Source organism: Anser brachyrhynchus (assembly GCF_964034855.1).
Source record: "Anser brachyrhynchus genome assembly, chromosome: 17".
Lineage (NCBI taxonomy): Eukaryota > Metazoa > Chordata > Aves > Anseriformes > Anatidae > Anser > Anser brachyrhynchus.
The window spans coordinates 9,391,636-9,415,347 of NC_137710.1; the positions used below are offsets into that span (position 1 = coordinate 9,391,636).

At 44.5% G+C, this 23,712-nt stretch overlaps 2 protein-coding genes across 9 annotated transcripts in view; one reads left to right on the forward strand and one right to left on the reverse strand.

Moving 5' to 3' along the window:
* The first annotated feature begins 541 nt into the window (after window positions 1-541).
* The window catches only part of HIC2 (HIC ZBTB transcriptional repressor 2), an 81,228-nt gene continuing 58,057 nt past the window's right edge, over window positions 542-23,712 (forward strand). For 4 of the 8 annotated variants that reach the window (XM_080559860.1, XM_080559861.1, XM_080559858.1 and 1 more), the window contains exon 1: window positions 542-1,000. The gene's annotated coding sequence lies outside the window, so the exon portion shown is untranslated. Of the gene's footprint in view, window positions 1,001-19,902; window positions 22,570-23,712 lie in introns of all 8 variants that reach the window. The other 4 variants (XM_080559857.1, XM_080559859.1, XM_080559855.1 and 1 more) reach the window with 2 other exon arrangements.
* Window positions 5,019-23,712, reverse strand: part of LOC308179544 (uncharacterized protein) — a 135,852-nt gene continuing 117,158 nt past the window's right edge. Inside the window, exon 7 of the mRNA XM_080559893.1 lies at window positions 5,019-19,985. Coding sequence (XP_080416019.1) covers window positions 19,970-19,985 — 16 coding nt within the window. The 3' untranslated portion in view covers window positions 5,019-19,969. The remainder of the gene's footprint in view (window positions 19,986-23,712) is intronic.

A 23,712-nucleotide genomic window follows, 5' to 3' on the forward strand; every position in this document is an offset into this window, starting at 1 on the left:
AAGCTGTGCACAAGCTTGGTGTAAGCATCTGAATAGCCTGTGCTTGCTCAGTGTGATTACTGATGTGCTTAAAGTTAAGCGTGCATGAAAGTCTTTGCAGAACCAGGGATGCAAAATACAAATAACTTTTTCCCTCAATATACTTCTAATAGGTAAACTAACCAAAAACCCAAAACTTCAGATTTCTACTGATTCTATAGGTGCAAAGGCCATGTCTTCATCTGTGTCACGGATGGTACGAAACGCACTGTCAGTCCTTAACAAATAGACAGGAGTGATAAAAAGCTAATATGCAAATTGCGTTACACATGAGCATGCTTTCTTAATTTGTGCATAAAGCTCATTTAGGATTCTGATACATGTGCAAGTTATAATCTATATAATTTCCCTTAACACACACTCGAGACCTCATCGGTGATGCGGGAAATAATCTTAATAAATGCCTTTTTTCGCTGCTCAAAATCTGGGTGGGAGCCGCAGTATTTGTGCTGCTGGGAGTCAGTGGTCGGGCTCGGGGCTGGGTGTTGGGGTGTGGGTGGCAGGGAAGGGGGGCGGCTCGGGGTGGGGGAAGCCCTGGTCCCTCAGTGGGAATTACCCAGCTCCCGTCCCTCTCCCAGCCCTGCCGCTGCAACATTTATTGCAAAAGCAGGAAATTGCTTATTACTAAACTAGCTGGCAAGGGAGCGGGAGCCGATGCTGTTCCACACTGGCACAGCACTTGCTTAGCTGCTGCTTTCCCTGCCTCTCCTTGTTCCGCTCTTTCTTCTTCTTCTTCCCCCTCTTTCTCTCTCCTCTCTCTCTCTCTCCTCTTCTTTTTTTCATTTTGGCTTCTATTCAAATGTGGGTCAGGGGTGAGCGGCTCCCAACGTCACAAGCTTGCAAGATGGCGCTGGGAGGAAGGCTGTGAGATGAGGAACAGGCTGGTATAAACCGAGAGGACAGGAGAGGGAGAGGAGAGGGGCAGGGGAAGCCAAGCTGCTGCTCCAGATGCAATAAGAAGGTAACGCGGAGCGGGGCGCGGGCGCGGCCGGGGGCGCGGGGCCGCGCGTCCCGTTGGGGCCGGGGGCTGCCGGGCTCCGCGGTGCAGCCCAGCCCCGCTCCCCCGCTCTTTATCCGCCACCCTCTTTCTGTGCCCGGCTGCACCGGGGCCACCCGGCAGAGCCGCCGGGGGGTGGCCCCTCGGTCCCTTTGCCCTGCGCTAGCTGGGCGGCAGTGCCCCGAAAGCAAAAAGAGGATTTTCTGTGCTCTGTGCCGTGCCCCCCCCCCCCCCCCCGGCTCCCCCCGGCTCTCCCAACGCGCTGCCCCCGGAGCTTTGGGGTCGGGGCGTGCAGACGGTGCGGTGGCCGCGGCGCCTGGCCGGGGATCGCCGCTGCTGGCTATTTGGTTGGAGCGGCTGGAAACTTTCCCCCTCCTCCCGTGCCATTTGTGTGTGTGGGTGTGTGTGTGTGTGCACGGGGGTGCGCTGCCCCTTCCCCGGCGGCGGGGGGCTCGGGGCGGGGGGGCCGCAGCTGCCGCCTGCCCGCCGGGGGTGCCCGGCAGCCCCGGAGCTGCCTTTTCCCCATCCCCACTCATGCCTTGCAAGTGAGCTGTAATTTTTGTGTCTTTATTTTTTTAATTCCCCCGAAAGGAGGGAACGGAGCCTCGGGGTGCGGGGAGGGGGGGGGGCGTGTTTGTGCTGGGGATCCGGCCGTATTGTGGAGGAAAGGGCAGGGAAGGGGCTCCCGGGACTCGCATCGCCTCCTTCCCCCTCCCCTGTCCCTCGGCGGGGCTGCAAGGCGACGGAGCCAGGCCGGCATCCCCCAGCCAAACCCCCTGCCCCTGCCCCACCGGGCACCCCCTGGCCCTGCCGGCACCGCGGTGAACTTTTGCCCCGGCTCCCCCCTTTCCCCGCCGGCCCCCTCGGCCGGTCGGGATGGCGGAGGGAAGGAGCCTCCGGCCCCGCTCTCGCTGCCCGTCGCTGCGGGTCTCTGGCTTTTGTTACGGCACCGGCTGGGATGCAATGGACGGAGCGCTGGAGCGCGCACCCTGCCCGCCCGGCTTTGTGCCCCGGAGGAAATGCACGCCCCCCGCCCCGCCAGCCAGGGCGCAGAGCTGTTCCAAAAAAATAAATTAAAAAAAAATTTAAAAAAAAAAATAAAAATGGTACGTCCGGGCTGGCAGCGCTGTGGCCGGGGCTCGCTCCGCGGTGACGCCGGAGCCGCGCTGCCCGGTCCCGTGTGAACGCGGCGCGGAGCGGGGCGCAGCCCGGCCAGGCTCCGCATCCCCGGGCGTGCCGGTGGCGGGGCGAGCCGGGCTTTTTGTTGGCGGTGATGTTGTTGTTGGTCTGCTGGCGTTTAAGAGAAAAGCGAAGCCTTGGGCGGGGAGACGGGGGGGGGGGGGGGGGGGGGGGAGGGCGAGGGGTGCGCGGCCCCCTGCGCGGTGCGCGGCCCGGCTGCGAGCCCCGCGGTGCCCGCAGCGCCCTGCTCGCTCCCGGCCCCTTTTGTATGGGGCGAGAGCCGGCGGCGAGAAGTCAATAATTGACCCGGGCTTGGCCGCGGCCCAGGTGGCAGTGGGCACAGCGGCGAGCGGGCGGCTCTCGGCGCGCCCCCCGCGCCCCCCGTTATCGCGGCCGCCAGCTGCGCTCCGCCCGGCCCCGCTGCGCGATCGGGCGCGGGGCTTTGGGTGCCCTGCAAACTTTTCCGCCGCCAAACCCGCAGCTTTTGGAGAACTCGGCTCGCCCCCGGCGGGCCGCCAGGCTTGTAACTTCACGCTCGGTATCCGCGAGTCGGGAGGGTGTATGTAGCTCGGCAGCAAATTAATGAATTGTCTGAGGAAGCGAGGGGTTTAGCGGTGGGTGCTGCGACCGCCCTGCATGGTGCTTAGCTGTTAGAGTGGGTCTGAGGGAGCAGCCAGAAGGCAGAGGGAAGAGCATCAGAATTGCTTTCTGCTAATAAATTGTCATTTGACCGAAACTGGTTTAAATTTATTGCGGAATGCTGTTTATATTTGAATGGCTTCCATGTTTTTCCACAAATTAAAGGGGAAAACAATATGCAATAGTCACTTTCGTTGGAAAATGTCAGAACTGCGAGCAGATGTTTGCTATGCTTGATAAATACAGTGTATAAACAACTAGTATTTCAGGATGACTTATTACTATTTTTTATGACTCAGAACTATTGTATATGCTACAGCAGCTCTGTAGAGAAAGCTGTAAATGGCTCCTTAGGATTTCACAGCAAATCTACATGGAGAAAATGACATATGGAAAGAAAATTGACTTATTTCCACAACTGCAAGTGGCCTCCTTTTTGCGCCTTTTCATTAGCAATCTAATCCTAAAAGCATTAGGAGCAATTATTTGCAGTGGTGCCTGACATTCTAGGTCTAATTATTTAAATCAGTTTAACTTTTGATGGTTGACCCATCAGGTCAAATCTGTGTGCCCTTTGTTATATTTATTAAAAAAAAAAAAAAGGAGGGGAGGGGGGTCTTCAAACTTGCCACCTGCCACTGACATATCATTTTAGCTCTGGAGGAGATCACCATTAAGAATAAGCAACCTCTTACATTTGTTACTTTCCATTCTAACACGGGTAAGGAAACCCTACATGAGCGCCGTGCTCTTTTGCATCTAAAATGCATTGCTTAATCACGGCAGACTTGTGTGGCTGGAGGGGTGCAAGCAGGAGGAATGGGAGAATCTGAGGATACAGCAGGTTTTTCTTATGTCACGCTTCCTAATCTATGTGAAATGCAGATGAGGCACAGATACATAAAAGGGATGATTTTTCAGTGTTTGGGGAAAATGCTTCTGCCAAGGAGCTGGGTGAGCTCTAAATCTTTAATGCATAAAGACATACCTCATGTTAGTATTCACATACGTTGCTGGGCAGAATGACTTATGGATGTATAGATAGTAATAAGTATGGCAAGATGCTTCAAGCACTTGGTATCACGTGGTGCGTCCTAGTGTCAGTGCTGAATTGTTTGGCAGAAGCCAATGTGTGACAAGGGGTGGGGGAGAGAGAAAGAGAGAAAGAGGAGGTTGGAGGCCTTATTCCGGAAGGGTACACGATCAGTTCACTTTGGTTAGCTGTTTAGAACGACTGGAACGGAACCTAATGTTAGTCAGTTTGGCTGTGTCATGGATTGAAACTCCCTAAAACGGCTAATGTAGCCCCAAATTGGTGGTCGCAGTACACCAATCTGAAGTTGTAAACAGTAGATCATGCAATGAGAGTTCTTATTTTCTAGCACCTTTACAGCTCACAGTAACTAAGAACTGTCAAACATAAACTGCATGTTGTGCATTCCTTTGACCTTGTATAGAAAATAGTGCACAGCTACACGGCTATTTTTTGAGCTCTCGCTACCTTCTTTGATGACAGATGTAGGGAAACAGGATAATGTTTGAAAACTGAAGTACATTTGCCTTTGTATCAGAACTCCTGTATGTGCTAACTGCGGTGTTTAACCCTCATATCCAGTCTGATTAATGCACCATAGCTTGAAAGACAGAAGGTATTGGCATTAGGAGGTTGTCATGTTTCTTCTACAGAAAACCAACCTTCCAGCCCCCTACCCAAATCATCCTGATCAAGTGTAATAACAGAGCTGCTGTCCCTGACAGTATCAGTGGAAGAATGTTGCCACAAAGTGGCATTTCAGTGTAGCAGCAAATGTGGTCTTGGAATAAAATAGAAGACATTTGTGACATAGCCACTGTATTGGCTACACGGTGACGGGCAAAGCTCAGTGGGAAGGTGAACCATTCCAGCATCAGTGGACATGCCTACCCTGCTGGGCTTGGAGAAAAATTAACAGGGCTCAGCTGTGGAATTATAACAGAATCCTGACCCAACCATAATATCTTTTAAAAATAAAGATGATTTCTCCTCTGGTTTGGTGTGGATTGAACCACTAAGGCTGCTTAAATTGGTTTTAATCTTGCTGTAGTATCAGGGACAAGGACAATGTATTGTAATAGTGATTTCAGTTTGCTGCGCTGCAGCTCACTGGCAAAGCAACTGTATTGGTTTGTTTAGTTTTTTTTTTTTTTTTTAATCAGCTGTTACAGTGTGCTTACTCCTCTCAAAACCAGCAGAAACAATGTAAAAAAACGTTCCTGAGAGTTGTATTTTCTTGTTCAGTTAGCATCTCCAGCTTCCAACAGAATGCCAATTTTATGCTGGGTTTCTTTCCTTGAAGTGTGTGAGTATTACAAGCTAGCTGTCCAAACATGTAAGTTACTCACACTTCTTGTTTGTAATTCCTGGAAAGAAAATTCACCCTCCAGTGCTGGCTCCCGCAAAACAAGGAAGAAACGAAATGGTGAGGTCAATCCCGAATTTTAAGCTGATATAAAAGGGATTGTTACAGTAGCTGTATGAAGGCAGCTACAACGCCGCAATAGCTGTACCTGCTGTAAGTGACAGGTGGGAGAAGTTTTGTTCTTTTTCATCTGTGTCTGGATGACGGCCCAGTGCTGGCCACAAACTGCAATCCAGGATTAATCCTCACATAGTGTTTTCTTTCTATATATCAGATTTCTCATTTTGTTAATAAGCACAGCCTAGCATGCACTTCAAGTCAGCTGTTCTGGAGTGGAAGCAACAGGGTTGTGCATTATTGAAATGACGGCTCTCAGGCTTTCCTAGAGACCGTTTTGTCTGACCAGGGCAGGGCGGAGGGTGATCCTTGTAATCACAAATCCTAAACAGGGATTCTAGTTACTGATTTTATTTAATGGAAAGGGGTGGAGAATGTAGTTTATCCAGGATTACGTATGTACTCTATCACATTTTCTTATATGCACACTGCAGGATTTGGAGAGGCTAAAGAGTGATCTTTTGCACTGAAAACCTGAAGTGGACGTTCAGAAATGGACATATTGTGGGAAATGGTTGTTAGCAATATGCTTCCTTAAGTGTGGGCTTATTGCTAATGTAGAGAGGACAAAACTGCTTGGTTCTTCTCCAGAACATACACTGCAACATGCGCAGATAGCTAAGCTGGGAGATGAAGGGTCCCAGTCTTCAGCAGACAATTGGAAGAGTTTATAGAAGTGTAGGGAGCTTCCAGCTCAAAACAGTCATCAGGGGCTGCTTTCCTAATAAAAATGGCCCTGAAAATAGAATATACTTGCTTCTTTTGTAAAACTTTCTGAGAGATCTATGCGGGAACTAGGAACAATTCCCTCCTGTCCTTGCAGTTTTAGATACTGGATGGAAAAACTTGCCAGTGGTGTTCTCACTCAGGTTCTGGATGGGAGGTAGAAAGCATTTCGCTTCAGTATGCTGGCCCGAGGCATTAGCTGTCCTTCAGTCTCTTGGGTAAAGGAAGAGGGGGTAGCTTTCAATAATATATGTTTGCCCTATCCGCTCCCTTCCCCCGCTGAACCAAACAATATGCAAGATGAAATTGTCTTCAGTTCAATCTTTTGCCATGGGTTTTAAATGAGACACAACAAACTAACTGGGGAAGAAGCCTCAGATGGCACACAACCTTGCTACGTTCTTGACACTGGGCTAGACCCATTTATACATGGACTAGTTTAAGATGACAGAGGTGTACAGCAGATTTCTTCTGATAAATGCGTGAACATTCCCTATTGTATAAGAATGGATTCAGTGTGTGGATTCAGTTTTCTGGGAGTCACATAAAGATGCGGCCATGTAGGACTCCACTTACAGTGTTTCCATCTGCTGTCAAGATGCCAGCAGTCCGTTTGACAGTTTGGAGGTCTTCTCTTGTCCAATAAAGAACAGAATAGAGTGATTTGCATTGCCAATTTTAACTGCAAATTGACACCAGCCAACAAGAAACCTTATTTTAAAGCTTGCTTGCTTTCCTATACAGTAGATACTCTCCAGTGGAAAGACTGGATCTCACTGGTTTGTATCTATTAAAACATGTGGACATGCAACTAAACATACCATTAAAGTAAATTTGGCATTGTTTCTGTTAAGCAGGAAGACAGGGCTTAACACATTCAAGTTATGATTTAACATGCAAATCAGAAGTGAAATTAATTTACTGTGTTATTGTTTCTGATAAATATATCAAGCAACTTCTATAGCATTGATTTTAATTAATGCTATAACTGAGTATTTTGAAGTGCTGAATTAAAAATAATATTTGGAAAATGCTTTCTTATCAAAATACTTTCTGACGACCTCCTAAGATTCCTTCCTATGTGATTTATTCTGTGATTCTTATTCAGCTCCATTTTAAATGCAAAGCAAATGAAATGTTCTTTGAGCAAAAGGGAATTCATTATTTTCTAGCTATGCGGCTTTTTTACGAGTTTAGAACTAGCAGATACTAGTCTCTAACACTTAGTTTTAATTCGGAAGGAAGCAAGCTTTCCTGCCCTTCTGCCCTTCCCCAAATCTCAATTGCTTTCTCCAGTCTGAAAGAACTAGTTATTGAACGAAAACTAAAACTGGAAGAAAACATCCCCTCTGTCCCTTTACAAGCGGGTACTGATGCAAAAGGTTAGTTAAGTGCCCAGAATTTGATGAAACAATAAAGTAGTGGCTTTCTCTTTTTAGGATTTGACTTTCCTCAGAACTTCACTAGCAAACACATACAATTGAAGACCATCATTTTTTTAAACAAGAGCTATTTAAAAGTATGTTTGAAATTATGCCAGTGTATAGTGAGACTTGAACTCGGGCTGTTTTTATATAATGTTCTTTCCTCCACCTCTGGAAGGGTGAGTTGCTTTGTTGTTTTTCTTAGTTTCTGTTCACCCTTATAAAGTATATAAAGTATTCAGAATGGTCCTCGTGGAACTTTTTGCATCAAACTTCTTGAGTCCTTGAAAAAGGCTCTTTGTTCATTTTCTAGGCAGTTCAAATGCTCTTTGATAATGTGATATTAATGAAATGATCATGCTCAGTCTTCAAAGAAAAACGTGGATGTCCTCCTAGGCAGGAAAATATCTACCAAAGTTGTATATAGCAGGGAATCCACTAAAAAATACAAATGTGCATGTACATCTATGAAGCGTACACAGCCAGGACTGAAGTACCAAAACACTAAATAAAAGGAATTTGGGGGTGATAATGATAGCTGTCTTGTACTTCTTCAGATATCATCAGACTGGTATTTGGCTGAGAGTGTTATAAAAGCAAAGGAACTTGAGACTTGAGAAATATTTTACCCTGAAAACTTGGTTTTAGGTACTTACTGTTATGAATTGGTGCAGTGCTTGAATGTATGTACACATTTAATTCTTCTGGGTGAGCTGTGGTCTAGGGAACTCTGGGTTCAGTTTGTATCACTGATTTAAATTTTCCATGCTATGGTCATAAAGGAAGTTAAGCAACTTAAGTTTTCTGCATGTTTAAAGTATGGAGAATACAATGTTCTTGGTTTGTCTTGTGTATTTATCTTATAAATACTCATCATATTTAAACGTTTGCACAACGGGACCCTGACCTTAGCAGGGGCTGTAAATGCTGTCATCGTACACATAATTCTAATCAAGCTTCAAAATGGTAAAGTTGCCAAAGGACTAACACTACAGTATTCTGCAAAACTCATAGTGGGCAAGAAAGAATAGAAAAGATTTTGCTCTCCTGTCTTTCAGATACGCTACATTTCTTTTTCTTACTGTACTTTCTCAAACAATGTTTCAAAAATTGTTATGAAAATTGAAACATTCCAGGTATAGCATTCCCCTGCAGTGAAAACTGTTTAATTGGTTTTTTTTTTGTTGTTTTTTTTTTTGGGAGGTCTGTTTTGCACCGCCAGTCTCTTCCTGGAAATAAATAAGTTGCTCTAAATAATCCCTTTCAGGATGTGCTGAGCAGCAGCTTTTATTTTTTTGTCTTTCCTCCTTGGGTTGCAGGGTGCAGTGCCAGCATACAGCATGACGCAACAGTCTTGGAAATTCTTGGAAAAGCACTTCCGCTTGCTCTAGGTAAAAATTGTATTGGCAGCAAAACTGACTCTGCTGTTTACAAGTTGGCAGCATTCTTAAGTGAACTCCAAAAAGAGCACTTTAATGTATGTGGTTCTGCATACCCATCCAAGATGCAGAGGTGTTTGAGACTGTTGGCCTGTTATTATGGGTGGTGCCTCTGGAAAGGGAATGTCTTGAGTATTTCCCCAAGTGTGGACTTCTTTTTAGTAGCTGTAGACAGCTGGCTTATCTCAGTTTTTCTGGGTCTTCCAGTTTCTGGTTGTTCATTTTAAGTGATGGGTGTAATTGCCATAGTGATATTACTTAGCTCCTAAGTGAGGGAAAAAGTCACCTGAGTGAGGGGAGAGGACTGTTAGCCATTATCTTCATTCTGACAATGAGTATTACTATGTTTAAAACAAAGACGTGAGTATGAGAACCTGTTTGGTACTGATTTGCCGTTTGATTCTGGAAAAATCATTTCATGTCTGTATGTCTCCATTGCTACTTGTGTAAGGGCATGATATTTTGAAGATGGGCTGAATTTCCATTAACATTTAATCATCGGTAAATAACAGTAGTAGCCGCTATTGTCTAATATTTCACCCTGCTAATGGTACATGAGGATATCATGCTGAATCCTGTGCTAATAATTCAGTGACTTGTAAGAGGAAGCAAATGCACAGAACACCAGCACACTTAATTGTGCTGCAGTAGTGGAAACCACGCTGTTATTTAAAAGCTGTGTGAAGGTATTACTAACAACAGAGGACAGCTATGGAAGACAAATATATTTAAGGGTCTTGCTGGAAGAGTGATCATTGGAATATGGAATTAAAGTATTTACCTAACTAGCAAAGACATCCTTTCCACCCTAGGATCTCAAAATGCTTTCCTAATTGGTAAACTATACTTTACAGTTCTACCTCTGGTATCTTCCTATAACGATGCTATGCCCAATATTTTTGAGATTTTTTTATGACTTTCTGAAAGCTGCACAAGGGTTCTCCCTTAGCAGAACAGAAGGCATGGCCATAGCCAGACAAACCAGCTTCCACTCCCAGTAGATGCAGCAAATGGCTGATTAAGCACCCCAGTTTCTCTCATTTGTAATAAACAAACAAAATCTCCCTTTCCCTTCCAAATTTTGAGGTTCACATGAAATGGGACCAGGGCTATGTGACACCAGCTGTACCATTGCAAGAGATTTATCAGTAGTTTTAAACCTAAAACCCAGAGTATCTAATACCATATGCCAGAGGCTTGGGATGTTCCCCAGCCCTGAACTGGTTGGACTAGAAAGGGGGAAAGGAGTCCAGGTGAGTCCAAGCAAATTTCCATGTGCGTCTACTCTGATATTATTCAGAATATTTGCCTATTTGTGCTTGCTTCCTCCATGGTTACACATGGACCCGTGCTACCTCTGTGTTTTTCTGCAGCAGCTTGGGTTGCATCCCCACCAAAAAGCAACCAACCAACAAACAAAACCAACAGAAAAACCCAACCAACCAAAACCCGAAGAAACAACAACAAAAGAACACAACCCACAAACAAACAAACAAACAAACCAAACCCCTCAAACAGCCCCCCTGAGCGTAGCAGGAGCACAAGGCAAACGTAGGAGGGGAGGCTGCTTCCCTACAATGGCTTTGACCATCAGAAGCGGTGCGTGGGAGGGTATCTGACAGCGCTGGGGCTGTGCATTGACTGGCTGGGGTCACGTTTTTGTAAGTGAGAAGGTAGCAGCTGTCCTTTGTGGCATGCAGGACGCAGCATTTCAGGGGAAGTTGGGGATTTTTTTCCATACGAACTGCTCCGTGCTGTGCCACGCTGCTGTCCCACCCCCTCCCCCTTGTCTGCTTTCGGGGGGAAGGGGCTGGGTGCCCAGCAGGAACGCCAGCGCTGGCATGGGGAGGGAAGTCAGCCTCCAGTCGTGTGTAAGCTTAGCAGAGGCAAACCGGTCACGTTTGTTGCTTTAATTTTGGATTTGGTTCCCAGTTCTTTTAAATCTTCAAGGACGAAAGGATGGCAGCATCTGAAGTGGAGTCAGTATAATGCCAGGGTGCGGGATTTCTATAATTCAGTGCTTGTCTGGTTACTTTTTAGGAAAATGCTTGAAATTAAAGAAGTGGAGAGGTAATATGAACACGGTGGTTTTGCAATAAAACAAAATAATGAACAGTGCAAATTGGTTGTTGGTCAGATCACAGTCTTCAGGGGAAACTGTCTCTAATAGATGTCATTGTAAGGGTAATGCTGCACTTGGCACCAAAAATTAGATTTAATGCCATAAATGGAGATAAAGCATGTTGCAGCTGACAATATACTTCCAGACCATGTCCCTGGCTAAGAAGCTTGCAATGCAAGGCACAAATAGGTGCAGTATAGATAACTGCCTGGGGGGGGGCAGATTCTGCAAATGCTTACTCAGGCACTTCGCTTGAACCCAGTGTGACTGCTGGGGTAAGAGCTTGCACAATTCTGCCCGAGGAGCGGGCTGGAGCCTTATAGCTGTTGGGTAAAGCAGAACTGCTCGGGGGGGTTATTTATTTTTCAAGTGCCTGGTGAGGCTGGTGTTAAGTAAAAGCCTGCTTCCGACCCTGACTTGTATGCCTGCTTATTTGCTGATATTCTTAATCACCTGTAATCTAGAATTGCAAAACTCCCGTGGATACGCTAGTGATGCCTTTGGTAAAGGTTCTCTAGCAAAAAAAAAAAAATCAACTGGATTTAAAAATCACATGCTTCTTTCAAAACGCTTAGCTATAACGTTCAGTCCTGCCAGCCTGGTGGGCTGAGGACATTTCAGAAAAGGTCAGAGGGCCACATTGAGTACTATGGGTCCAATTTCCTAGGCTGATTTGTTGCCTGAACACTTTAAAAGGAGTGGAGCACCTGCAAATCCCCTTCTGGGGATTCCCTTAAAATGTGGGGAAGCCTCCAACAGGTGTGTGGAGCTGGCATGGCCTTGGCCCTAGGTGGGGAGAGGTGTGGCTGGGACACGTCTGAACCTGCTCCTGGGCTGCAGCAGGGAGGCAGAGGCTGCAGTGGTAGCTGCTCCCAGCTCCTCTCAGTTCCCTGTGTGTAGGGAAGGGATGCTAACCTCCACAAGGCACTTCTGGAAGCTGTTTCCCCTTTCCTGCAGCCCATTGTGGGGAAGTGGGCAGTAGGACAGCATTTGACATCAGGCAAGGCAATTGCAGCTGCTTGTTCCCCCTCAGAGCGGCAGAGGGTTGGCTGCAGGGGCAGATGCTAATTGTATCAGGAAAGAAGTGGGAGGCAATAGAGCTGATTCAGATCCCTGGTTTAAAAATCCTTAGCCTGGCTGTGTGAATGCCTGATTAATATATTTTCTTCTCAGATTCATTTGCTTTGAGGTCACAGTTCAGAGGCTTGAGAGAAATTGGCCAAAACATTACAGGTCTAGCGGGACGTATGGCACATGCTCATTGCCTAGGTGCTCCTCATGTAAAAGGCTTTGAGAAAGCTAAGTCCCAGACAGACTCCAGTACTTCTGTGCTAGAGGAGGCTTTTGGCTGGGATGTTTGCTTGGGTAGGGGTTTGAATCTTTCCTTTTGGTAGGAAGCAGTTTGTTGGCTGGCACTAAAAAGTTATTCCTTCTGATGGGTCATTGGATCTTCTTTGTAAAGCTTATTTAAAAAACTTACTGTTCAGGGGATAAACAAAGCATTTCTTTTGGTTTTGTTTAAAAAAAAAAGCATAAGCACTTATTTTGAGTAGGAAATAAAAGAATTATTATTCATATGAAGTCAGTCTCTGCAGTGAATGAACAGAAAAAAAGCCAAATTGAGAGAGTACATCAGTTCTACTGAGGGCAACGGGCTTTTAAATTCTGTTCATCCCCAGAAGTCTTAGAGAGGAATAAGTTTTCTCCCTCCTGCTTCTTGTCAGAGGATTTGGCAGAAAGAAATCTACCTCCTTCTCAATCTAGTTTTTAGAATGCATTTGCTCTTTAAGAACAAGTCAGCATGGTAATCCTGTTTCATGTTAACTGCTATGAAATATGGTGTTAACTTTTTAGCCCTATAGTGGCAGGAAATGGGATTTAAGATTTTTTTCCTTGAGTATGGAAGAGCTTAGGAGCAGGATTTCAATAATAAAATTCCTTACAATCCTCCCTCTGAGTCTATTCCCCTAGACTAATCTTCTTTCAATTCGTATCATTTGTCTATTACGCAATTTGGTGTATGACTAACCATGATAGTCTTTAAATGCAAGCTGATGCTTTAGATCCCAGTGCTGGCTTTGACTTAAGAGTCCATAGAGCCAGCTTATTTTGATTTGTACTTTGGTTTTCTAACTTGCTGGATTCTTTACTTTCTCCAGAATTCTCAGCTGTGCACATACTTGCTTTGTCCAACCATTTCTACATATTTGCCCTATCACTGTAATCAGTTCATTCTCTGGCATGTGCCCATTCCTATCTGTTTTCTCTGTCTCTTTCCACACAGACTTTGCACCATGTTCTGGGATGTCCTTCATAAACACAACAGTCATTCCTTCACTTTAAACTACTCCAGAACTTCAGAGAGTCACCAAAATAGTCTCAGACTGCATCCACACAACTGCTGGTGTGTCGTCTGTTTGTGCGTGAAGACTCTCTTTAGAAGGAGATCTGTGTTCCAAAACTCCCTGCGAACACTACTCCTACGAGAATATTTGAAAACCGCTGGGCAGAAATATTTTTTTTCCTGACTTGCGTCAAACTGAGATCCCAGTAAATAAGAAAGCATCATGCTCTTAGGGAGATGAAAGTGAGGAATATCTATTATGACTTGCACGAAAATCTTCTTCTGGCTGTTCTGTTGAAGAAGATGCCTTTCTGCTTCCCTTAGTATACCTTTCAATGTTTGATTAATTCTTCTGGAAGAGTCATATGATAAAGTTCTAAGGAATATTCCAGAAGAGAGGAACTTTGATGTTTCGCTGCTTTGTCTTGCTAGATACCAGCGGTTACACTGAAGCCTCTGGTTGTACAATTCCCACTTGTTTTTAGGCTCAAACCTCCATCATGTGTCAGTCTTGCTTTCCAGGTCTACATGCCCTTACATCTGAGGGGAACTTGTGACTGATGGAGGGTTTGATACCAAGTGCTCTCAAATCCTATTGAAATGAGTAGGTTGAGAGTGCTCATTGCGAAGATCGGGCCCAACAGCTGAGATGCAATTTGCAGATCAGATCAGTCATTCCTGCACTTGGGTCACAGAGCTTTGGAGAGAAGCAGTGTGGTCTCATTCCCTGTCAGGGACAGCTTTGAGCCTTCTCATTACATTGATTATTACTTATTAAACACAAACATAACATATGCACTCTTTCTCTCATTTAAATATATTGGTATAATAGCAGACATGAGTGTGCCTGTGTGGACTAACTGAACACATTTATACTTGGTGCTCAGTTACAGCAGCAAAAAGTAGGTTTTGGTACTTAGTGCTGAATAGCAGAGGCCAACTCATCAAGTTTTCCAGTTGCAAATATGCTATGTCTGAATTTCTTAAATAGTGTGTGTCTATAACAGGCACAGAGACATGACAGCACATGTGGAGCACATGAAGGGGAGGACACAGGACATGAATTTTTCTGCAGGTTTTAACAAAGCCAGAATTTTCTGTGCCCTCTGCTCTGCCACTCAGAATGGAAGCCCCTGGGGATTTGTTTCTAGAGTCATCTGAGAGCTGCCAGCACAAAATGAAAGCCCCAAGGGTTTCTCCAGTCATTGAAGGGGCACCCAGTGCCTGTAAATGTGAAAACGCAACTAAGCTGCACTTTGAAAGCGAGAGGACAGCAGCCTGGCACAGTCTCTGGGGAGTCACTGAACAGTTGAGACTGATGCAATGTGGAACTCATGAACTTGTGCTTAAAGAAGTAATTTGTTTAGCCAGTATGTGACTTCCTACATGTTGGTGGCTGTTGGGCCCCACATCCCAAATGGGGCTGTCCCTCTGCCACCTTCCCCATGTCTGTGCATAAGGCAGCTTCCCTTCAGGAGGGGCAGGACACCTGATGTGACAAAAAGCCTGCTGAAAAGTCCCTGATGTGACACAAAGTCCTCCTCCATTGCAGACTTGGGCCCGTGGGATGCCTGGCTCTAATGGAGCAATGTGGGCTTTCCTCTGCTATCTTTTTAGGGGGACTGCCACCTGTGTGTGTGTGGAGACAAAGGTCTGCATGGCCTCTGTGGGGAATTTCACCAGGAGTCTGCTCCCACTTTTGGCTCCATCAGACAGATATACAGGCCTTGGATGTGAGTGATGTTGCTGCCCTCCCCAGCCGCCTCAGCATGCGGCTCACCTTGCGTGAGTGGGGCAGAGAGCGTTGCAGGAGGGCGCTGGGGGGACCATGGGCAGTGCAGGGGGTCTGGCTCCAGCCCTGGGCTGTTGGGACCCCCGGCAGCAGGGCTGCTGCGTGGCTGCGGTCACGGACAGTTGCACCTGATGTGTGGGAGCTACCTGGCACCTTGTGGATGTAGCTGCCCATTGATTTTCGTGGAATTGATTCATAGAGCTATTTAATGGAATTGATTCTTTTTACAACTTTTTCCCCTCTTAAAGACCAACTGTTTTTCTTGAGTGATGGCTACAAGTTTGTGTTTATGTATTAATATACTCACGCACCCACGGCCCTGACTGTATTCCTTCTACTCACACTGCAAAGGAAAGTTTCAATCTCAAATGCCATCTTAAATTTTAATACTATATTTGATGTATGACCTGGAATAAATTAAACGTGCTAGAACTTGTGAGATGAAATCCTAGTGGTGGGTATAACCACAAAGCAGTGTTCTATTAAGCCAAGGACTGTTGAGAATGTCTGTTGTGGTTGTGTCTGGGTTACGAGTGGCTCCCTTTGGTTTAGTGTAGGTGGATATTTTTATTCTGCCTGGCTTGTGAACAAGGGGATGAAAATTCAAAATTTACCTATGAGAAGTGTAGGACTATGCCGAGTTTTCCTTTACAAGCCCATAGGTAGGAACCACATTTTTATCCTAAAACCAATATTTTTATTGTACTTAATCTCTTTCATTGATTGTTGCTAACTGGCTTCCATTACGAAAATCTGGTATTATGTGCCTGGAGGAATACTATGAGAAAGACTAAATATTATCATTCTTTGTCACTGTTTTGTACCTCGTAGGTCAGTTCTGCCAGTAAGTTTAACTTGCCACAAATTTCTTTTATGTTTTTAGGATTCATTCTTTTTTCCTTCCTTTCTCTCTTTCTTCTTTCAAGAAGCACCAAAATAAATTTGGGCAAGGTCCTAGCTCTTTGTGAGAATCCTGAACGGATACTGCACCACCCAAACTTCCAGATCAGAGAGACTTAAAAATGTTGCTGAGGGGTTAGGATTCTGCTAACAACTGCCTGTCAGGATACACTGAAATACATAATCTCTGAAATAGCCAGCACCCAAGTCATACAAGGTATTAATAATCCAGAAGTATCTCCTTGAATGGCAATGCCAAACCAACAGGACATCAACAATCACAGTTGTTCCGTGTGATCCCTGTATGAAATTTAGCTAAGCAATTTGGCAGCTGTACGTACTACTAACTGCAGCCCTAAGCATAGTACATTTTGGTAATCTAGTTATCACCAGAGAAGTGACAGAGATAGTACAAGCCAACACCCTGTTTGAATAGAAAAGCTCTCAGCTTCATGACTGCATATCAAAACTTCCACCCTTGCCCAGCTATCATTTGTAGCCATCTAAAAACTGATGAGAATCCAGCAGGGCCCCCTACTGTGCATTTAACTTATACTGGGAGTTTAACAGGATGGCCAAGAATAATATCATTAGCATGCTGAATGTGCAACTGCTGTAGAAGTGGGTTGTACATGTGAACAAAGCTTAGTAGGAAAACTGTAGATGGTACGTGCATGATGCAGAGCAGATAATAGCAGTTCATCCGGTTGTCTTATATCTACAACTCTAAATCCCACATGCCATTAGTTTTGGAAAAGGACTCCAAATGTAAGCAAATTGCCTTGACCCAGATTTTAAACTGGTAAAGGGACTTGAATTCACATGCAAGATGATATAGGCCTTTTTGCAAAACATGGTATTTAAATGTGGCTTGCTTAGAGAGGCTTCCAACAACAATCAACCTTAACCATGTGTCCCAGAAGACAGCTAAGACTTTATTCAACATCTTAGTGATCCTAAATGGCAGTCTTTGAGAGGGAAAACTATATCATTACTTTGTAAATTAAACCTGCAGCAGTTGAATTATACTGTAGTTTTACAGAGGTGTTTTATATACCACAGCCACATTGTAAACTAGATTTTGTTTGCTTGGAATTATACTAGTGATTTGTAGTCTCTCTGACAGATGTGTATGTGTTTCTCTCTAACCATCATATGCCCTAAGCAATTATGCGGAGTTAACAAAACCTACAGAGAAGGCAACTGCTCTTATCTGTCTTGCCCCATGCCAAGTCTTTGCCTTCCAGTCTCTGCTGGGAAATAGTAGAAATTCCAGGCATTCTTTGGAAGGGAGAGGGTTAAGTTTAAAGAGAAGGGTATCTTGTCTTTCACCACTACTGGGGTGGAAAGTTTTTAACTGTGCCTGCTTCCTAAAGGTGCTTCGTTATGGATGTGATGATACAGGTTTGACATGTCCTTGTAGGATAGCTTAGACATTAAGGATCTATACTGCCGAGGTTTTTCCTTGTCATATGGACAGATTCTGGCATCATGACTCTCAGGGTATCAGAAGAAGCATTTACGTGAGTATATGAGATTTCATAGTTGGTGGTACATATACTCCTCTATAGCAAAGACTATAGGTAAAAGCATTGTTTATTTTAGGGAATGCAAAGCCCTAAAGCTTTCACTAGGTGCAGTACAAGCACAGTCTCTTCCCTGAAGATGCCACAGTCTAAATGGACAGGATAAGCAAGGTGAGAAAGGAAGCAAAGCCATGAAGAGATGCATTTGAAGCCAAGGTAGTGTGACAGATACAGAGGACTAGGAGAGGGAGAGAACCTTGAGTTCCAGTTTACCTTGCTGCTAGAACAGACTACTGTTATCATAGCACTCTTTTTTTTTTTTTTTCATCCTTATTCTTCCAACTAAATTAACTTGCCTTGCCTCAACAACTGACACAATCCCTGCAGAGTCTTCTGGTATACTTCAGCTGTTCCAGAGAACTGGACCAGCAAGCACACTAACAAGTTACTGCACACTGACGGATCACTGCTTACACTCAATATGTGAGTCTTTAACTCATGGCAGAGGAAGGTAACCAGACAAGACAGCTTTGTGCCCAGGACAAAGGCAGCCACACAAATAGAAGTTGCTTTTGGGTTTGCACAGCTACATGTCAGTCTTGCTAGTTCTGGAGATGCTTACCTTCTGTTTTGTTTCCTGGTGCTTCCCACAAGCAGGTGTTAGACAAGACAGTGCTAACGCCACATGAATCTGCCCTAGGTGTGTTCTGGGCATGCACGTGCATCTTACCTGAGCTGTGACTGAGCTGTAGCCAGCTCTCTGATTAAGTCATAATGGTGTAAGATGTTCTTGACTATTTAACTTACAAAGTGCAACATCATTCCCCAAGACCCCGTCCAACATCTGGGCACCTACCCTCAGAACACAGAGTGGAGACAGTTTTTATGGGTCTTCCTTGAGACAAAGTAACAGGAAGGTAAAACAAATACAACTTCTTACCACTCCATACTGCACAGAGTGGTTTTATCAGAAAGGTCCTGTGGTTGTCTGCTCTAATCTTGCTAGTTTAAATTTCCTTGCCAGACTCCTGTCTTACCAAGCATTTGAGGGATTGCATTTCTGCAGTGCTTGGACTTGGAAAGCTGTGAGACAGAAACAAATATTCCTGCTCCAGAACATGGTAAACTGGACCAAACAGTTACTTAGTCTTTGTGAGTTGCCTTGGTAAACTTAAAGACTTCCTTGTATTAAATGATGCAATAGCAAATTCTTCTCAAAAATAAAAATAAAATGCCTGTAATCAGATAATGGTTGCTCTGGTGCTAGTGGTAACATGGCATTGAATATCTCTTGGTTTGGCTTCCACAGTTCAGGGGTGAGGGGAACTGGAATGGTGTTTACTGAGCCAATAAACTTCTCACTAAACATAATTCATGGGCTCTAGCTGGCTAATAACCAGGACCTCAATGCACTAACAGTTGGCCTCATACATTTTAAAACAAAGCTTTATTTGAAGTGAAAACTTTAAGAAAAATAAACTTTAGGATTTAGTGGCCTCTAATATTATCCGCCTCCATAGGCCATGGGAGATCTCATAACCAAGGAGTGCATTTTTAAGTATTTCTATTGCAGTCTCTTTGACCAATGCTTGCTCCAAAGATTGCCTCAGCATCATTTTTTTGTTTGTTTGTTTTGAAACTTACAGGAATCCATACAGTTCTTTTAAAACAACACTATGCAGGGATATTTTCTCCCTATTTATGTTTAAAAGGAATTTCTGCTGGCCATTTGAGTGCTCCAGGCAATCAGTGGTTCTTCAGTTAAAAGAATAAGGTGAGGAGCTGAAACAAGGCTCTCTTAAGATGGCATTTTTGAAATTATTTCCATGACCTTTCTTGTAGTATTAGATTTCCTCCAGAGAGGAGAGATCTTCATCTGAACAGGTTTATTTAAACACTTGCTAGGTTATGAAGCAGAATTTTCATTCCTCACCTCATGAATGAAAACCTGTGCTTCTGCAGGTTGATTCAAGGAGTGCTTCTACTTGGGGCACTGCAGAACTTAAGATTTGGATTGGTTTCCAATCCCCATCCTTTGCATTTATGGGGAAGAGTACTGCGTTACATATTTGTTTAGTTTCTAATGAATGTGATTTAAATTCGTAAATAATCCCTAGCAGTTCTCGGAGGAGCGTGGGTGAGTGATGGTTCTGCCCTCTGGTGCACGTCTAACTTGTACTGGGAGCAATGTAGTTCATTTTTAAGGACTGGGAATTAGTTAATTTAGATTTCTGCTAATGGTTTTACCTTGTCTGGTAGACATTGCCACTTTGTGCTTCAGCTTCTTCCTTGGATGGATGGAGAAACAACGCCTGCCTGCCTCCTGTCAGATGCTTTGAAGTCTGTAGATGAAAGATATCATATGAATGCAAAGTACTTGCCAGTTAATGTCAGTAAGTCATTTTGCTTGTACCTTGATGGAAAAAGCTTTATTGTAGGCTTACAATGAATAGATTTGCATATGCACCAGCAGTTCTTTCCCTTTTACTTAAGTCTTTTGGAGAATTATATTGACTACCTCTCAGAAAGATAAAGGGAGGTTAAATAACAAGCAATAAAAGATTATTAGAGGAAATATCTTGTCATGTGATACCTTAAAGATAATACTTGTTAATATTTTGAAAAAGAAAAAAAATAACAACTATGCACCTAGTCCACCAAGAGTTCCTGCTAAATACTATCTCCTCTTTCACGGATTATTTTCTGATGCAGAGCCAAACCTAGTTCCATCAATGCAGAGAGAAGTTCTATTATTGTACACTGATTTGATAAGATAATATAATTAGTGTCTTGGACCATTGATGCAGACCTCTACTGTCCAAAAACAACATTAGGTTATTAAATCAATTCTCCTATTTGTTACAGTAATAAGCTAAAATAGCATTATTTAGATACCACTTGTCTAAACTTAGATAAGTCATTCAACTGTATCTGTGTTTGCTTATCCACATTCTTCTAGTGCTTTTAAAAACCAACACAAATTCAATAGGTAGGTGTAGGCTTTGGATTTCCTGGTTTTTATTATTTGGTGTGGCAAGGTCTTTGCTGTCGTCTATTTGTATCTTGTCTGTTTAGCTCTGCCTCCCCATGAGCAGATGGGCAGTAAGGAAACGAGGGCTCCAGTGGATAAATGCATCATCAGCTGCTTTCAAGAGTACCCATGAAGCAGGCTACAAGTGAGATAGTGCCTGGGCAGCCAATCTGAACAGGTACCTACCAGCAATTTCTGCTAACACACAGACTGGGAGACCTGGGTTTGACGGTTAAACTGGCAGAGAGCCAAAATCAACAGATTGAAGAATATTCAGGTAGAAAGGCAGGGCTAAGTTTCCCCAGACTACAGTTGGCTTGAGGGACTTGGAAGCCCTCTGGCTCCTAGACATTCTAGGAAGAATGGGCCTTGCAAAATGCCCATTTCAAGTATAAATGCTATCCCAAAACTCCTAGTTCATAAGATGCTACAAGTATTTATAATTCTACAGGAGATGTGCTGTCTTATTCAGAGGTTGCAGAGAATAGGTTTTGTAGGTAAATTTTGATGGGCTCTTTTTAGCTGTAGAGACACAGATTATACAAGACAGTCTGATCTAGCCTGATGTTGAGGGACTATTGTGTCTAGTGAGATGTCTGGTTTTTTTTTTTTTTTTTTTTAATATTGCATTCTATATTAACTTGGGCTGCAGACCACAATTTTGCTGTGGCCCCCTGTTCTGTAACACATTTATTTGCATGGGAACATCCTGCTTCTTGTATGTGTGAGGACTTCCAGGGTGAGAGCCGAACCCTGATCAGCTTTGATCCCAGTTCTGCAGTGGAACACAGAATTCTTTGAAAATGTAAAGAGCCAAGCTCTGCTGCTGTGTGCTCCCAGCATGCTGCTGGCAGGAGAGCGCAGGGCCAGATGGAGAAGGAAGGCTATTTAACGGGCCGTGTGTTATTGGAACTTGCCATCTAACATTCCTCGCTTTCCCCAGTGTGTTCTCCCCCTTCCAGGGTGGAATGCAGTAATTGCCATACCAGAAAGAAGCCATGATCTGTCTGTCTAGTCTGGCATCCTCTCTCCAAGAGAGGCAAACACCAGATGCTTGAGGGAAAGGTACAAGAACTCCTAAAACAAACAACTAAGCAATAACTTGCCTATAGAGGAAGTTAGTGGTTGGCTTATGCCCGAAGGCGAGAGAGTTCCTAGCCTTTCCATGAGTGTTCTGTGTAGCTGGGTATTCTTCACGTACAACACACTTGCAGTTAATCCTTTCTTGCTGACTCCATGCCTGTTTGGACTGGGGACCAAGGCACACCGCAGGTCAGCTGCACTGCTGTGCACTGTGCTGCAGTGGTTCTCAGTCTTCAACTTTCTGTGGGACAGGGAAAGCGAGATGTGATGTTGTTCCTTGGTGCATCACTGACATTGTTGCCTACAGAGCAGTGCTCACTCTGGGCAGCTGCCATTCACACCTCCTTTTTCTTTTCTTTCTTTTGCCAGCTTTGTTTGCTGACCTGTTTTCAGTCATCTGCCATCACTAGCCCTGCGTCTTGTGCTAAAGGCATGAACTGTGTTTGCCAATGTGCTTTTTCGTAGGGCTCAGTTTTGCATATCTCTGTCCTCTGTCTCAGTCCTTTCGACCTCTGTACAGCAGTCTTTGCACACTGTACGTGGCCTTATGCTGTGTCTCATCTCTTCCTGCATGCTAGGCCTGGTTAACGTAGTAGATGTCCCTGGTCTTTCAGTAGATTTTCCTGGAGAGGGTCCTGAGAGAGCGTGTTCCAGGTGGTATTACCAAATGATGGGATTTACCCTGTCCAGTAAAGTGGGATCGGATCTCTCTCCTACTCCTCCCTTCTAAACACAGGAGCAGGAGGGTGGTTCCACTGGTGCAGAATCAAGGCCGCCAGTAAAGGACCACTGAGCCTCTACTGCAAGGCAAGGTAAGAACTAGCATCCAGTTCCCTCCCTCCTGGTGTTCTCCAGTGGCTAAATCTTTCATCACAAGCTGCAAATACGGACAGCATGTCCTGCTGCACAGGAACATTGCTGGTAACTGGTGTGAAATAGCCTCCAGCAACTGAAAGCAAGAGGGAGAGAGGCCTGCCTAGAAATGAGAAAGACCTCAAGCAATATCTTCATTCTCTGGTGCTGATGTGGAAGTCAGTATTATGCAGGACCTGTGTTCACCTCAGGGATGAGGAAGGGGAGAGTGCTTTTTTAATTATGTATTGCTAATTCTTTCCCAACCAGCCAGCCTGGGATTTCCTTGCATTCTGAGGTGATGCTTTCATCTGTCTCCTGTTAAACAATCTTTACTTGCTTGAGAAGTCGGTTTCCCCTCCTGTAGAAGACTGCATCAGAGCCAGAGTGTTGCTTACTTAACATTTATAATCAAAATTCTTTATCCCTTTTTTTTTTTCCTTCTCCCACTCAAAAAGAGGAGCGTGTATTTCTGTGGAGGAAGATCTTTGGGGTTCGGCCTATTTAGCACCCATATTACCAGGTGCTCTCGCCTCAAGCAGTTGGTCAGTCTCCCTGTTGCTAGCTGGACTTCTGTAGTTCTTTTATATAAATACAAGAGACATTATTATATAGATGTGACTAGCAGGGAAAGAATCGTTTATCCTGGTTCTAATTTCCCCTGAGATGTCCCAGCAGTTTTAAGTAAACTGCAGTAGAAAAGTTAAGTCTCTTTTCCTAAGTGGCAGCTAGAAATTTACCATTGCTTGCCACTTCTCATCTGTGAAATGATCTTTGCTGAACACTTAGGATGAAAAAATGTTGTGGCCATGCAGCTGAATTGTGGTGTTGCATGGCCATGCACGAAACTATCTACAAAAGGTTTGGATTGCTTAGGTAACCTGGAAACATACCAGTTGCTTACAAACAGCACAACAATGTTGCCCTAAAGCTTGAGAACTATCTGGTAGGTAGGTAGATTTAGGTCATGGAAATGGTGGAAGTCAAATCTAGATGTAGGTCCATAAGCAGCCTGTTGTACAGATGTGGCTGGGGTCTGGTGTCTGTCATTTCACTGCATGAAGTAATACCATGAGTGTTTCTCATGCGCTGCTGTCTTTTCC